Raw genomic sequence first — 16,184 nt, 5'->3', positions numbered from 1 at the left:
AGAGAAGCTGTGGCTTTCCCTGGACCCCTGGAAGTGTCCAAGGCCAGGCTGGATGGGGCTTGGAGCAGCCTGGGGTAGTGGAAAGTTCCCCTGGCCATGGATGGGGATGGATGTGTGTGGGAAATCCCGCTGGGAAAAGCCGGTGTCCATGAAGGAGGCAGAAGGGTTTTATCTCTCTCTCTCCCTCTCTCTTGGTTCCAGAGGGCACAGCCACCTTTTATCCCAAATTCCTTTTATCCCAAACTTCCTTCCCCCACTGGCCGAGGTAACAGGAAGGTGCAGCTTTCCCGAACCACCTGCCACATACTCCCCCCTGAACCTGTCATTGTACCCCAAAGTTCAGAAGCTCAGGGTTGTGCAGCCCCATTTGGCTGTTTCAGGAGTCACTGTCCAGACTCTGTGACAAACCCACTGCCCAAAGCTGGGACAGACATTCACCCCATTTCAAAGCTGTTCACACCCATCCCCTCACCTTGGAATTGTTTGTAAAGACATCAGCACACATCTTCCCTATTGTTGATGAGGTGACCTTTAAGGTCCCTTCCATCCCAAACCCTTCTGGGATTCTCTGAATTTTATGCTCTTACTTTTTCCTTTGCTGAAGAGCTTCCACCTGATGTCAGGATCATGGAATGGTTTGGGTTGGAAGGGACTTTATAGTTCATCCCATTCCACCCCTGCAGGATCCTTCCACCAGACCTGGTTGCTCCAAGTCCTGTCCAACCTGGGGCACTTCCAGGACAGCCACAGCTTCTCTGGCTTTCTCTCAGTCTGATTTTCTTGCTGCTGAATTATGTCATTGACTATGTTTTCCCATGTTTCAGCTTTAAGCAGACATCATTTTGCCCCCACTGTGTGCCAGGATTTTGACACCCAAAGACAAATCTAGAAATTGCTCCTGACTTAAACTGCACTCTGCAAGACAAAGAATAATCTGCTGGGATCACAAAGGTGCCTAAAACATTTTCTAAATCTGAGAAGAGATTGTCAGAGCAAAACATCAAAGGTAAATCCTTTTGTCTCTAAGCCCAGTGCTCTTGTGTGGTGTTTGTACCTCCCCATCTCTGAGCTGGGGGAAGACAGAGCTGCTGCTCCTGCAGGGTCACAGCCACCGACATGAGGCACAAAATAAAGTGGCTCAGACAAGCACTGCATCTCTCTAAATGTGCTGCCCATTACCCCTAATCTGGTTACCTTAATTGCCAAAGCCATTAGGGCCCTGCAGTCTGAAAGGAAACAAAAAATCTATGCAATTACCAGCCCTGAAATTGAGTTAAAGTCTTGTAATAAATTACAGTGAAGGCCACTTTCTCCAGTGGCTCTCAGAGGCACGTTTAATTCTCTGCTTGGGGGCAGAAACTCAATTAAAACCAAAAACTTATTTCATTTTAATTGCTGGCCTAATGAAACCTCTGCCACCTGCAGCTTCCTTGTGTGCGTGTCCAGTGTCTCAGCTCTACAAGTGGCTCCTTGCTCTCTGCTGTTGTGTGTGTTGCACACACTTTATAATAATATATATTTATTATAGGGTGTATTTCAAGTGTAGCAGCAGCAGATGGTGGCAAACACGGAAGTGGGTAAAAATAACACAAATTTCTCTCTGTGAATCCACCTGCCATGGGGTGGGTTGGGTGAGGAGCTGTGGCATCACTGCTGCTCTGCTCTCCTGTTTGTACCAGGGTGGTTTGAGGTGTATAAATCCCACTGAGCTTGGCACAGGGGCAGCCTTGGCACAGTCAGGGTGCTGCCATGGCCCTGTTTGCTGGTGACATGGGGAAATGAGCACAGTGTGACCACTCACCCATGCTGATGCCCAAAAACTCCTCCAAGAAACCACTTAATCTGAAACACCTTTGGCAGAGGGATGAGGATCCTGCAGCACCCAGGTGGCACCTGGGGTGTCCAGATTTCCTGGAAAACACATGGATTCTTACAGCAGGGAGCTGTTGTAGATGTTGTGCTCAAATACAGGGTGGAGATCATTCTTCTAGTGCTGCCAGGGAATGATGTACACCAGGAAAAGCAAAACAAAACTAGGGACGTTACACTGAGCTCACATTTCCTGACTGTCCTCCTACACAAGCAGAAGTTGCTAAAATCCTGGTTCAAGCCCCTGGCAGGATGGAAGCAGGAGAAGCAGCTCTTGTAAGTGCCTTTTCTGTTTCTTGCTTGTAGACAAAGCCACAAAAAACACCTGGAAAGGTCCTCTCTTGCTTTTGAAAAGTAGCCAGTTTAGGATTGGGATTAATTCCTGAGCTCATCCCTCCCTTCCACTCTGAGCTATGGGATGGGGGTGTGGACACCAGTGCCAGGCTAATGTGGATGGAGAAGGATGTGGCAGAGGGAGAAAAGGAATCTCTGTGGGCTGGAAGAGATCCCAAATGCAAATTTTGGGAATGGTTTGGGCAGAGGGGGTGTGAGGGGGAAGGTGTTTAGGATTCTTTGGTGTTGCTGAGATCAGCAGGGTGAGGAGCTTTGGTTTCCTTCCGAATGCCTGCAGTCACAGCTGAGGGTGAATTTCCTCTAAAATATGATACAGAAAAGAAATTTTAAAAAGCTCATTCCCAGACAAGTCTTTCTACTTTCCCATGGCAGGTCTCTGCTCTCCCCCTGCTCTGTCTGAAGTGCTCTGCAGCACTTGCCAAAGAACAGCACGAAAACATTTCAATCCAGCTCAAACCTATTTTTCTTTTCAGCTGCCTGGAGCTGCCTGGAATGGATATTTAAGCAATGAGACCATAGCAGGTACGTCCAGAGCTTCACCCCTTACAGCTGCACACCCACCCTGAGCCTGTGGGGTGTAGGGGCTCCCCTTTCCCTGGGTCTTTGTGGGGAGGGAGCCATCCCTAAAACCCTCAGATCCACCGTGGGATATGTCCTCGTTGGGATGCAGAGCACAGCCAGGGACCAACAGCTCCATGTTCTCATTTCTGAGTGGCTGCAGATCTCTGCAGGGAGAAACAGATCCCAAGGAGAGATTGGAGCTACACAGCCTGTTTGGGATTGCTGGAAAATGAGTCCCAGGGAGAAGATGGGTAGCTTTGGCCATGGCTGAAAATAATGTGTGGTTTAGAGGTGGAGGGGTGTTTATATGATTTTTGCAAAACTGTTTTTTTTGTTTTGCTGTCAGAATCTGATGATTAACCTTGATTTTTAAACTCCTCAAAGTGCCAACAGCACCAGGCAAATCCCATCTTCTACTATGTGAAACAGGCTCCTCAGTGAAAGCTTTTCTCCTGAAATTCAGATTCCAAAAGTAGGAGGCTCCCAGTCACTCACCATTTCCTGAAATCTGGGCTGCAGCTATCTAAACACTGACACCCACAGTTCCAGGGAGTGACCACTGCAGGGTTGTCTCATGCCTCATCTCATGCAGAGTTGATTCCAGCAATGTTTTCCCAGCTGAATCTCTCCCTCTCACCATAATTCAGGACTGGATTCTGGTGCCTACATGTCCTCACCTTGGATGAGTCTTTGAGCAGCCTGGGATAATGGAAGGTGTCCCTGCCCAGGGCAGGAGGGTTGGAACAGGATGATCTTCAAGGTCCCTTCCAACCCAAACCCATCTGGGATCCTATGAATTCTGTATTTTCCACTTACTAATGCCTTTTACCAGAATCCATGTCTTGTTATCCTAGAGTTGGCATGGAGACAGGTCAGTGTCCTCCCAGGAGCAGGAGATGTTCAGAATTTCCCCTCTGGGAGCAGCCCCACTGACATAAAGGTGCTGGTGACAGGTTCTTCTTTACCAAAAATTGAGATGCTGTTTCTCAGTAGCGACCCAGATGAATATAAGCAGCTCACAGTGAGCTGTGGTGCCGGATTTCCTGTCATTTAGAGAAAAAAAAAAACCTGCTAAAAGCTTGTGGTGGTGTCAGGAGGAAGCAGTGACTTATGTCAGAGGAAGCCATGCTCATTCATTTTTATGTGTCTGAGTAAAGAAAGCAGAACTAATTTTGGGGTTTGGTTTCTTCTTTTTTTTTTTTTAGATTTTGGTTTTTTTTTTTTTTTTTTCTTGTTTGTTTGTTTTGTTTTATTTATTTATTGTTTGTTTTTGTTGTTTTTTAATATGTACATGTGGACAGTTATCTCCATGCTTAGTTGTTCAGGACACAAAATACTCACCAGACAGTGGCAGAAATTTAAACCTGTAAAATTCCAGTACCTGAAGCTAGTCTACAAAAAAGACAAAGAGGGGCTTTTCACAAGAGCATGGAGTGACAGGACAAGGGGGAATGCCTTCACACTGAAAAAGAGTAGGTTTGGATCCAATACTGGGAGGAAGTTTTTTTACTGTGAGGTCCCAGCACAGGTTAGCCAGAGAAGCTGTGGCTGCCCCTGGATCCCTGGAAGTGCCCAGGGCCAGGCTGGAGGGGGCCTGGGGCAACCTGGGATAATGGAAGATGCCCCTGCCCATGGCAAGGGGTTGGAACAAGATGATCTTGAAGGTCCCTTCCAACCCAGGGGATTCTATGAACTAGAGAAAAACCCTCTGTGATGCGATGTTTGTTTCCTGTGTGAATTGGAACAACACTTTGATCCCTTTCTCTTGCTCCTAGGCAGCCACTGGTCAAACACAACCACAGACACGTGGCTGGCTGCTGCCAACTCGAGTGAGTACCCCTATGAGTACCTGGATGAGGAGGATTATGAGCTCTATGGCCTCTGCACAAAGGAGGAGGTGCTCTCCTTCAGCAGGGTGTTCCTGCCCTCATTTTACACCATGATCTTCCTGGTTGGAATGGCTGGGAATGCCCTCCTCTTTACTGTCCTCCTCATGTACATCAAGAAGAAAAAGAAGATGACTGAGCTGTATCTGCTGAACCTGGTGGTTTCAGACTTCTTCCTGCTACTGACTCTTCCTTTCTGGGCTCTGCACATTTCTCAGTGGGTCACCTGGGACATCTTGTGCCCATTCTTAAACGCCATGTACACTCTGAACTTCTACAGTGGCATCTTCTTTGTGAGCTGCATGAGCCTGGACATGTACCTGCAGATAGTTCATGCTTGCTCTCCTCACAGCTCCACGGTGTGGAGGAATTCCATCCTCGTCTTGTTGTTGATGTGGATCCTTTCCATAGCTCTCTCCATTCCTGATGGCCTCTTCACCAGCACAAGGCAAATTCACAACAAAACCATCATGTGCACCCAGGATTATGGCCAGGAACACTTATTTTGGAAAGTTGTGTTTCGGGTGATTCAAAACACCCTGGGGTTCCTTCTCCCCTTCCTCTTCATGACGTTCTGCTACTCCCGCATCGTGTGTGTCCTCAACACCTCTCAGATACCTGGCTCCAGGAGAGCTCTCTGCTTAGTCCTTACTCTGGTGGGGGTCTTCTTTGTGCTGTGGTGTCCTTACAACGTCGTGCTCATCCTCCACTCCCTGCAAGATGTCGGTGTGATCAGGAGCTGTGAAAGCAGTAGGAAACTGGACTATGCCCTGCAGATCACAGAGAGCTTGTCCTTTGTCCACTGCTGTCTCAACCCCTTGCTCTATGCTTTTGTGAAGAAACGATTCAGGGCATATTTGTGGAAGATCCCTCATGCCATTTTCAGGAGAGGAGCTTTCTTTTCCATCCAGGACTCCCAGACGAGCCCGTCTTGCAGCAGATACACAGCTCAGATAGAAATGTTGAGCATCACAAATGCATCATAAATATTGACATTATTTACATTGTGTGTGTGCCCTCTGTGCTGTATTTTACCAGTCCTCCCCATGGTGGAGTTGATGTGAGCCCACAGCATTGTGTAACCAGATAGTTCATCCTAGCAACAGCCTCGAGATGAGCACTGTCCATACTGGGATTGGAAAAGTGGGATTTCTTTCTGTTGCAAGTGGAATTATTATGAAAAGATTGTCCTGCATTTACACTACTGGAAGAAACCCAGTCTCCATCTGGAGTATGTGAGGCAGTAGCAAATAAAGAAGCAGATTTCTCAATGTTGTGCCTTAAAAATGCAAACTGAAACTTGAGACTCTCCTCCTCCCTGGCATGGACTGAGGAATGGATTTCCATGCTCATCCATCAGGCCAGAAACACTGCCAGGGGATGACTTTGCTTCTCCTGGCTCTTACCATTTCCCACGTGATTTAACCAGGAAAATCTCACTTTCTACCAGGACATACAACAGGAAGGACTGGATACCTTTAAGCTGAGTTGTTCTCTCTCATGATGAGCTGTGCCACACTGGGACCTGCTGGGCAGGGAGCTGAGTTTCCAAGGGGTAGAGCCTGGGTTAGAGATCAGTTCAATCAGCTGGTTTGAGATCAGTTTGATCACAACAAAATCCAGACCAGTACCAATCAGTGAGAAAGAGATGTGCTCAGCAGAACAGTGGTGGAGGTATTTGCCTTCCAAGATCCAGTTTGACAAGATAAAAAGACCCGTGGCTTTTTAATATTGGCTTTGAAACACCACAGACTGAGAGCATGGCTTGAACAGAAGAGCACAGAGAGCTGATGGTCAATCCTTATTACCCAATGCAGCTTTGGAGTTCAATGTTCTGAGTTTGCTGTCTTTTCTTTAAAGGCATTATTCACCCCAAATGCTCCTGAACCTTAAGTGGTCCCTTTCCATCCTGAAAATCTATTAAGTCTGGAAGTTGCCTAGAATTGTACAAATAAAATTATTAATTTAAGAGAAAGCACTCATCACCTTTATTTTATTACTACATAAGGTTACAGGACTCAGAAGGGCTTTGAGTTGATTACTGCTGTTATTTTTCTTCCCAGCATTGTTACAATGTTTTCCCAAAATTGTAAGGTTGGGAGCTTTCCTTTAAAAAAACAAAGCCAGAATAAATATTTAGCTGATGCTATGATATGGCCTTCACTCCATGGGTCAGGTCACTGGAGGGAGTATGGAAAGGGACAGCAGCTGGGAAGCTAAAAAGAAGATGGAGATTGTGATCTCAGACAGAGGAAGGCTCTTGGGACTGTGGAAGGCTTATGATGGGATGCTCTAGGGAAGAGCAAAGGTGAGGGAATGGAGGGGACTTAACGTCACTCTTCATCCTGCATGAGAAGAGGTCCAAACACCAGTGGCTGGGACAGGCTGTGGTGACAGTCTGGGTAGATCAGGGTGGCAGCACCCAGAGGAGCAGTGCCAGGTGAGACAGGGGTCTCTGGCATTGTCCCCAGACCCCATCTGGACAGAGGTAACAGGAGTTTGAGAAGCAGAAGGAAAAGTGTGTAAAGCAGAAGTGCTGTGGTCCCTATGGGCACTGCTCCCCAGCCAGGGGCTGGGTGGGACATTTGGAGACTCTGGACTCCTCTGCTGCCAGATGCAGTGACTCGAGCTCTCCTCACTCGTGGGGCAGCTCAGCTGCTTTGCTTTGCTCAGACAGAGCAGTAGCACTTGAACTGTTCATTGGCAAAGCACTCCTGGCACACCATGTGCTGTGGAGAGCACCAAAATGTCAGAGACTTTTCCTTCTCTTGGGCTTTGAGACCTGATCAGCTCAGCTGTGATCCCCTTCCCTTGATCCTGTGCTTATTTCCAACATCCACTCTTGATTTCATTTTTTTCAGTGGGTGTCCACAGCCTGGTCTTAAAGGCAGAAATCACAGAGTGGGATTCTCTGAACCTTTTCCTTACAAAATCTGGGCTCCATGCAGCCTAGAGAAATTTGCCTCATGCCAAAACCCATCTCCCTAATATACAATGGGATTCCAACATACCTTCCACTTTAAAAACCTTCTGTTCATCCAGGGACGAGTTCACTCCGGAGCAGGGCCAAGGCAAACACTCACAGCCAATGAGGACAGAGGCTGTCAGCTCTGTATCTGCCCATCAGCTGCTGGGTGGGGATCAAATGCACATTCCTGCCCCAGCCTGTCTCCAGTGCCAGCTCAGGGGCAGAGCTCTCATGGTGCTCTGGGTGATTCTGCTCTTGGTGTCATCACTGCTCGGTGGGCTCTATGTCCTGGGTGTGTTTCGGAGACGGAGACCCAATGAGCCACCTCTGGACAAAGGTACTGTTCCCTGGCTGGGCTATCTGCTGGAATTCCAAAAGGACAGCTCAGAGTTTCTCAAAAGGATGCAGAGGAAACACGGGGATGTTTTCACGGTGCTGATGGGTGGCTGTTACTTCACCTTTGTGATGGATCCCTTCTGCTTTGGCACCATTGTGAAGGAGTCACGATCTAAACTGGACTTTACGACTAATGCAACTGAGCTGGTCCTGAGGGTTTTTGGCTACAAGCCCACCAAAGCCACTCACAGCGTGGTTCATGCATCAAGCACAAAGCACCTGATGGGAGATGGCCTCACTGTCCTCACACAAGCCACCATGGAGAGCTTTCGGAAGCTGCTGCTTTTCAACCTGAGCTCAGGGGAGAAGAGAGTGTGGCAGGAGGAAAACCTCTTCCACTACTGCTATAACATTGTCTTCAGAGCTGGGTATCTGGCTCTGTATGGCACCGAGCCACCCCGAGGGGCAGGGAACAAGGAGAAAGCTGAAGAGCAGGATCGCCTCCACTCCAACCAGCTGTTCCAGGAGTTTCGGAAGTACGACCGCCTCTTCCCTCGCCTGGCCTTTGGTCTGTTGCCTCCCAAGGATAAAAGAGAGGCTGAGCGGCTGAAGAGACACTTCTGGAACATGCTGTCTGTGAAGAAGGTCTGGCAGAAGGACAATATCAGTGGCTGGATAAGTGATCAAGACCAACTTCTGGCAGAAAACAGCATCCCTGAGTACATGCGGGATCGCTTCATGTTCATGCTCCTCTGGGCATCCCAAGGCAACACGGGCCCAACTGCCTTCTGGCTCCTCTTGTATCTGCTGAAGCATCCAGAGGCTCTGCAGGCTGTGAGAGAGGAGGTGGATAAAGTCTCCAGGGAGAGTGGGCAGCAACTCAAAGCAGGGAGCCCCCCAGTTACTGTCACTAGGGACATGCTGAACCAGACTCCTCTGCTGGACAGTGCTCTGGAGGAGACCCTGAGGCTGGTGGCAGCCCCAGTGCTGGTCAGAGCTGTCCTTGAGGACACCTCCCTGAGGACAAGCAGTGGGACAGAGCTCACCCTCCGCAAGGGGGACAAGGTGGCTCTGTTCCCACACATCTCCGTGCAGATGAACCCAGAAATCCACGAGGAGCCTCACAAATTTAAGTACGACCGTTTCGTAAACCCAGACGGCACCAAGAAAGATTTCTACAGAAACGGGAAGAAGCTGAAATTTGTCAGCATGCCTTGGGGGGCAGGAGTCTCCACCTGTCCCGGGCGGTTCTTTGCTACTGCTGAGATGAAATTGTTTGTGTTCTTGATGCTGAGTCACTTTGACCTGGAGCTGGTGCATGAGGAGGAGGAGATCCCAGCCATAGACATCAGCCGCTGGGGATTCGGCACGATGCAGCCCGTCCGTGACGTTCGGTTCAGATACCGGCCACGCTTCTAACCTGGGGACTCCTGGTGGTGCTGTTTGTCCTGGTGTCACATATGGGACAAATTATCTGATCCTGTGGTTGTCAGATCCGTGCCAACACTGATATGATCTTGTTTGCTCAATGTTTATCGTGGTTTTTGTTTTTACATCCTCCTCGTGTGCTGCTGCTGTGTTGTTGGGTTGGTTATGGGATTGAAATCTGCACAGAGAGAAAAAATGTGCCCTGTCAGGCTACTCCCAGCTCCATCCCAGGGGCCATCAGCCCACTGAAAGACAGGAGGAGCACAGGGACAGATTGGAAGGGTGGAACACAAATTCAGGGTTTCCAAGGAACAAGGGTTTTGCTCAGGTTCCTCCCAGGGCTGCCCCAGCAGAGCATCAGCCCTGCAGTGTCATTGGACACTACTGGGAACCAGGGAAAAGGCAGCCTTGAAGCCTTGGGTTTCTCAGGCTGCTCAAGGACAAGAAATTATAACAATGATTAAACACCTGCTGGAGAATGAGAGATGTGATATTTTGCAGAAAGCATGTTTTCAAAGAGGTGTTGCCTTCTTGGTCCAATGAGTCTTTTCTATTCTGTTTTGCATGAACTATCCTATATATGTGTAGTGTTTCTCCATTAAACAAAGAACTATGTTGCATTATCCCTTTTGCCACTCTCCTATAGCACAAATGCAAGATTACAGTCCCAGAATGACTCCCACGGAGATGTTGTCATCTCTGGATCACTGCCTGGGATAAGGGGGATTGTCTCAAGGCAGGGGAGATGTCCTATGGTGTGTAGGGGAAGAGCATTTTGGGAATGCACAGGGTTTATAATAGTATGTTTGGGGAAGGAATTAAAGGGGGATAAAGGAGGGATGTGGGGAGGAAAATTGAGATGCAAGGGGATTAAAAGGGCTGGTTGGGTGCATATAGGTGACTGGCCCATAGACGTGTCTGGTCCCACCCTGCACCTGATCATTTATTTTACACATGAAATATCATTGGCAGGATGACATCAGCTTGTGGTGAACCACTGAAAGGTCAGAGAGCAGCAAATAATGCTCTCCAGAGATGTAAGAATTTCCTTGGGGTTTTCAAATTGTCTTGTTTATGGTTCTCTTCTTGTCTCAGATGGAGCAATATAAATCCCATATGGGCTACACCCACTGTGACCTTATAGCCCTCAAACATATGTTTTATCTGCTAGATCAGTGCAGGATAAAACTTTGCTCTACAAGCTCTGCTTTGCTTTATTACCCTTCAATAATTAGGGCTCTGACCACTTCCTTACAGAAGTTAAATCCAAGCCTCTCCTGCATGGAGAACAGTGGATTGATTTTAATGCTGACACTAACCTTGGACTTTGGAGATTATTTGTGGTTGAGAAGTGAAACTTAAACATTTTCAAACACGTCCAAACATCAGGTCCAGACTCTGCTTTGTTCTGCCAAGGACAGGGTGATGTAACTGCATGTTAAGAACAAACTATCCCAGCCTGCCAGAGTGGTCATTAGCCCTGACCTCATGGTCATGGTGGAAATTCAGGCAGATACTACCAAGCAGTTGTGACAGAACAAAGGAAAACAAAAACTACCTGTAAGGCTTGACTGTGACAGCTGATATTTCCATCAACAATTCCAGCACCTTTTCATTCCTTCCATACTCCATCTACAACTCTCACCTATTTTTTTGTCACCCATGGGTTCACTCCTCTGAAGCCCCTCACATTTTGGTCAATGCAAGACCAGACCATGGCCAGGAATGCCTTGGGGTAGCTGGGCAGCTCAGAGCCATCATCACATCCTGACCAAGTGATGACCTTCTTCCAGAGCTCTAGGAAAAGGATTTTTCATGTGGATGTCTTGCATGGAAGTGGTTCCCAGTGTACACTGTCTACAAAGAGCTCAGGTGACCTTTACAAACCATATCTAGTCACAAAAACAAGCCCAGGTCAGAGTTGAGGGCTGAGGGATGTGCTGCACAAATGTGGATTGGGATTGGGGAAAGGATGTAAAAGCAATGGCCAAGATTAAGCAGAAAAAATCTGGCTTTATTTGCTCATCAGAATGGTTTATTTAACCAAACAGTGTTGAGTCTATAAAAGAGCTCAGACATGCTCAAATGCATGCAGCTGTGAGAAGCAAAAAATAAGTCATATATGGAAGAGCATGAAAGCTCCAAGTGGGTTAATCTACAATTAAATGTTATGTTTAGATTGGTTTTTCCCTGGCACTGAGCTTTCCATCCCAAAGTGCGCCAGCAAGAGCAAAAAAACAGCCCGTGCCAACAAAAACCTGACTGGATTTGTTAAGTTTCATTGGAAAGGATTCAGAGTTTTGAAAGTTTTCCTGGGGGCAGCCCTCACTGCAGTGTCTGTCTTGTGTAACTCTCCTCCCCTCCCAGACAACTGAGCACAGAGTCTGGCCCTAAGCCCTTGGGTTTCTCTCCTGTAGCACACAGTGAAGATAACATCACTTCAACATTCCAAATTTTGCAATCTGTTGAGTTGGTGACTGCTCTCCACAGCACAGGGAAAGCTGCTCTGCTCTCAGTCACAATTCCTGCTCTGCATGCTCGGCAAGGGAAGGAGTCACAATGCTCCATCTTTAGGTTTGGAACAATAAACTTGTTGGAAAAGAGCATCCCTGGATAAACAGCCTCACTTTTGACCTGTAATGCATTAGGGGCTGTTTTCCTGTTCTCCTTCCTCCAAACACAGCCAGACACAGCTCTGAGAAAGCCTCCTCTTACTGCTGCTCACATGGAAAATTGAGGGATACATCAATCACCGCAGAGAAACTCAAAGGAACACTGAAGTTATGAGTACAAAGCAATGACACAGCCAACACCATCCTTTGCAGAGGAAAGCAGGGTTTGAAGGTCAGAGAGGAAGGTGACATTGCAGGATTTTTGAGAAGAATTAACACACTCAGCCATTGCTAGGGACAGGTAGATGTGTCCCTGCTCCCCAGGGAAGAGCAGCTCAGCTTCAAAGTGGCAAAGTCTCTTAGTGGTACAAAATCTACACCTTACAAGGTCACTGCTGAGTGTGCTGCCTTCACTGCCCAGTGTCCCTGTTCCCCCCAGAGTCACACATCCACAGAAACAGCCTGTGGCAGGCAGGACACATGGGTAAAACACAGTGGGGCTGGGCAGAGAGCAGCTCCCCCAGCCCAGCTGCTGCCCCACAGCTTGGCAGGAGGGTTTGGTACCCAACCCTCGGTGCAGGAGGGCACAGGGAGGCAATTCCCATCCATCACCACATCCACGTCACTGTGCCACCATGAGTCCATACTTGGAGCACAGCAGGCCCCTCTTCTTTTCCCTTTCCATGAGGAAATTCCTCAGTTTGGTGGTGGGGAAGGTGACCAGTGCCTGCTGCCTGTTGTCCAGACCTGTCTCCTGCAGCCAGGGGCTCTGGAGGCACTCAGAGGCTGACGGCCTTCCCCTAGGGCAGAGAGAGGAGAGGGGTCAGCCAGGGATCCCTGCAGATGGAGAGAAGGGGCAGCAGCCCCTGGGAGCACAGCCAGCCTCTTACCAAGGGTTTGCACACAGAGTGCTCTGGAGGAAGGACACGGCTCCCCCGGAGAGACCTGCATAGCACCGTGTGAGCTTCAGCCTCCCCCTCCTGGCTGTCCTCAGGAACTCACAGGGTGCCTCCGAGCTGACAGGGTAGTTGGCACTCAACCTGCCCCAGCAGAAGAGAATTGAAAGCATGAGAGCCTCCAGCTCTGGGGCTCCCAGCATATGCAGGGTGTGGAGCTGTTGGGGTGAGTCTAGAGAAGGTCACCCAGGTGAGCAGAGAGATGGGGCACCTCTACTTTGGGGAAAAAACTGAGAGAATTGGGATTGTTCTTCCTGGAGAAGGAAGACTGTTCATCAGGGACACCTTAGAGCCCATTCCAGTGCCTAAAGGGGCTCCAAGAGAGTTGGAGAGGGACTTTTCCCCAGTCTCATGTGGGGTAGGAGCTGTGGCAGTGGAATCAGGAGCATGGCCAGAGATCCTGAATCCAGCATTGCTCCAGGGCTGCACCCTCCACCCTCCTCTGCACCCCAAAACCCTCCATCCCACCCTGACCAGCCCTGAAATGTCACTGTCCCCTCGTGGAGGGAGCTGGGCAGGTGCTTCTGCTCTCCTGGGACACTGAACCAGCTGTGGGGCAGAGAACAGGGTGGCAGTACAAGGGGGAACAGTTTTAAATTAAAAGAGGAGAGCTGTAGGTTAGATATTGGGAAGAAATTCTTCCATGTGAGGCCAGTGAGGCCCTGACACAGGTTGCCCATCCATCCCCTCCATCTCCCAGCCTTCTATTATATTCCCAAAGGAGGGGCACAGCTGAGATTAACTCTCTGAAACTGTGATTTTAAAGCCAGTAATGGCACAGGGAACAATCAGCTGACTCACATGATGAAGGCTGTGATTCCAATGGACCAAATATCAGTCTGGGGAAGGGCTCCTTGCTCTGTCAGCAGTTCTGGAGCTGGAGAAAAGTAAACTGGTGTTAGCAAGCTCCTCTCTAACACACTGAGAGCAGCACAAAGGCAGTGGGTACCTTAATGCTTTGCTGCCTTCCTAAGAGGGAAGAGGAGGCAGCTCCCAGGACAGGGAGCTGATTGAGGAGCTTCCACATGGATGATGATTGCAGTGAAACCATGAGAACCTCTGGGCAGATAGCAGCAATGCTTTATCCCTGGATGAGTGAGCACATGGACAGCAGCCAGGGTGGTGCTGCTGTGAGCTCTGTCCCCTGCAGTGGGACAGTGTCACCCCTCCTGCTCCCACAAACTCACAGTCACTGGAGAACAGCACCTGGAAGGCTTTACTTGCTGGGACCACATGCTGCTTCAACCAAAGTTTGTGTCTTTCTGTTTATCACAGATAAGGCCCATGTTGCTGTGACTGAGCTCTACTCACCCATGGTTTCCACATAGTCTGAGCACTTGTCCATGGAGATAAATGTGTCTGGTGTGTAGAACTGTGCATTCCCAAAGTCCAGGAGTTTCAGCAGGTTGGGCTCAGTGATGATCATGTTCTCAGACCTGAGGTCCAGGTGCAGGATGTTGTGTGCATGGAGGTACTCAGTGGCACTGAGGATCTGCCACAGGTAATCTCGGATCTCCACCTCTGAGTATGATGTCCTGGTGGGACAGAGGGGATAGAAAACACAGCTGTCCTCTCTGCACGCCCAAAAATGCCTTTCTACACCCACTGTCACCTTCCCCTGGGGGTCTGATCCCATCAGACCCTTGAGAGTCAGGAAGAAACAACTCTAGTTTGGCAAATCAGCTCTGTGTGGAGAGGCTGGTGCATCCTGTGAGTCAGGTTTGCAGGTGCAACAAGTTCAGGATGTTGTAGAGCTGAAAGAGGGAAAGCAGATTTGATGCCCACAATTCTCTCTTTTTTTAAATCACGGGATTATTCACTGTGAGCAGCAGTGAATCTTCCTGACCCACATGTTATGGTGTTGGGCTTAACAGGTGTTGGTGTAAAGAAACCCTTCATGTGTCACATTATTCATATCAACCACTGTAAACTGCTTTCAGCATCTCACCTGGGTGGCTCTGAGTTGTCCTGCTGTAAGGAATTCAAGTAATATTTTTATCTCACCAGAAGATGCAGAACAAACACTTTACAAATCCTGTGTGCAATGACAGCACAGTGGAAGAGATGGAGAGGGATGATCCAGTTTGTAAGGAGAAAGAAACAGATATCTTCCTCCCAACAGCAGCCCTGACTGGGAAACTCTTCCCTCCTGTTGGATCCCAAAAACCTGGGGTTTTTGAGCTTTCTATGCTATCTGGCACTGATCCCCTGCAGAACACTGCTTTTGATATGAGGCCTTGGAGAAGGCTCACAAATTTGGGTGATGGAGTTAAAACCATGGCTGTGTAGTTAAAATAAAAGTGTGTGATTTCACATGGTGAAGGGTTTTAAATTTGAGGTTTTTATAGTATAGTGATAGATATAGGACAAGATGGAGGATTTTGGGTGGTGTGTCTTTGTGTGTTCTTTTTCCTTCTTCTCCATGATTTCAGGCAGTAGTTTCTGGTTGGACAGTTAGTGCTGCACTGAGGGCCATGGGAGTTTGGTTATTGGGTTAAAAGTATAAATAATATAGGTATTCATTCTCTATTGGTGTTTAACTTTTAGAGGCCTTGCAGCAGCTGGATCCCTCTCCATTTTCCTCACTTCTAGCTGATAGCAAGAAGTGCTGCTGATCTCTCTGTACTTTAGATAAGTTTTAATAAACAACCAAGCCTGAACGTGAGAAATACCCTTTCACCAGTGTGTTTTTTCATCCTGTCAGTGAGTGAAGACAGAAGAGACAGACACAGAGCCCTACCCATGGGTGCACACTGCCCGTGCTGCTCTTACCGCAGTGCCAGGGCGTGCAGCAGCTCCGGCCCCACGCACATCTCCTGGATCAGCACCAGGTGCCGGGGGCTGACGTAGGCACCCTTCAGCTGGGCTATGTTGGTGTGGTGCAGCTTCCTCAGCACCTGGTACTCCAGCAGCACTGCCTGCTTGTCCTCCTGCCAGTAAGGGATGATTTTGGCAGCCAGAGCCTTGCCGCTCTCCTTCTCCCGGCACTGCCGGACGATGCTGAAGCGGCCCCTGCACAAAGGAACACAAAGGCACCTTGAGCTTCTCTTCTGCTCCCTAAAACCACCAGAATCCCCTGCTGCTTTGCATCTGTGCCTGCTGGGGAGTTACTGCATCTACTGTCACAGTTTGCACATCCTCCTGTGTCTTTAAACTGTACAGTCACTTCACATTACAGGAGTGAGAGCTTAACTCCTCTGGAGTAAAGAGAACT

At 48.7% G+C, this 16,184-nt stretch overlaps 3 protein-coding genes across 3 annotated transcripts in view; 2 read left to right on the top strand and 1 right to left on the bottom strand.

Moving 5' to 3' along the window:
- Positions 1-1,793: 1,793 nt before the first annotated feature.
- On the top strand, positions 1,794-6,320 carry ACKR2 (atypical chemokine receptor 2). The gene is made up of 3 exons (XM_079299703.1): positions 1,794-2,145; positions 2,697-2,745; positions 4,560-6,320. The coding sequence occupies exons 1-3, from the start codon at positions 2,122-2,124 to the stop codon at positions 5,654-5,656; spliced, it is 1,170 nt and encodes a 389-aa protein (XP_079155829.1). The 5' UTR covers positions 1,794-2,121; the 3' UTR covers positions 5,657-6,320.
- Positions 5,689-9,895, top strand: CYP8B1 (cytochrome P450 family 8 subfamily B member 1). Its single transcript, XM_079299702.1, has 2 exons — positions 5,689-6,978; positions 7,713-9,895. Exons 1-2 carry the CDS (start codon positions 6,950-6,952, stop codon positions 9,391-9,393), a joined length of 1,710 nt encoding a protein of 569 aa, XP_079155828.1. The 5' UTR covers positions 5,689-6,949; the 3' UTR covers positions 9,394-9,895.
- A 1,501-nt stretch (positions 9,896-11,396) lies between these two features.
- OBSCN (obscurin, cytoskeletal calmodulin and titin-interacting RhoGEF) overlaps positions 11,397-16,184 on the bottom strand; it is a 176,748-nt gene continuing 171,960 nt past the window's right edge. The window contains 5 exon segments of the mRNA XM_079300531.1: positions 11,397-12,814; positions 12,905-13,054; positions 13,772-13,847; positions 14,282-14,505; positions 15,743-15,982. Coding sequence (XP_079156657.1) covers positions 12,637-12,814; positions 12,905-13,054; positions 13,772-13,847; positions 14,282-14,505; positions 15,743-15,982 — 868 coding nt within the window. The 3' untranslated portion in view covers positions 11,397-12,636.

This window comes from Erithacus rubecula (assembly GCF_903797595.1).
Source record: "Erithacus rubecula genome assembly, chromosome: 3".
Taxonomy (NCBI): domain Eukaryota; kingdom Metazoa; phylum Chordata; class Aves; order Passeriformes; family Muscicapidae; genus Erithacus; species Erithacus rubecula.
The sequence above is the reverse complement of the archived record's forward strand: the minus strand, read 5'-3'. Positions and strand labels throughout refer to the sequence as shown.

What these genes read in the sequence shown, in the direction of transcription:
- CYP8B1 (XM_079299702.1), top strand. Translation starts at nt 6,950, where the DNA reads ATGATGGGATGCTCTAGGGAAGAGCAAAG. An exon ending in TGCTCTAGGGAAGAGCAAAG is followed by an intron (nt 6,979 to 7,712) that starts GTGAGGGAATGG and finishes CTGTTCATCCAG; the next exon opens with GGACGAGTTCACTCCGGAGC.
- ACKR2 (XM_079299703.1), top strand. Translation starts at nt 2,122, where the DNA reads ATGGAAGCAGGAGAAGCAGCTCTT. An exon ending in AAGCAGGAGAAGCAGCTCTT is followed by an intron (nt 2,146 to 2,696) that starts GTAAGTGCCTTT and finishes TTTTCTTTTCAG; the next exon opens with CTGCCTGGAGCTGCCTGGAA. An exon ending in AAGCAATGAGACCATAGCAG is followed by an intron (nt 2,746 to 4,559) that starts GTACGTCCAGAG and finishes TCTTGCTCCTAG; the next exon opens with GCAGCCACTGGTCAAACACA.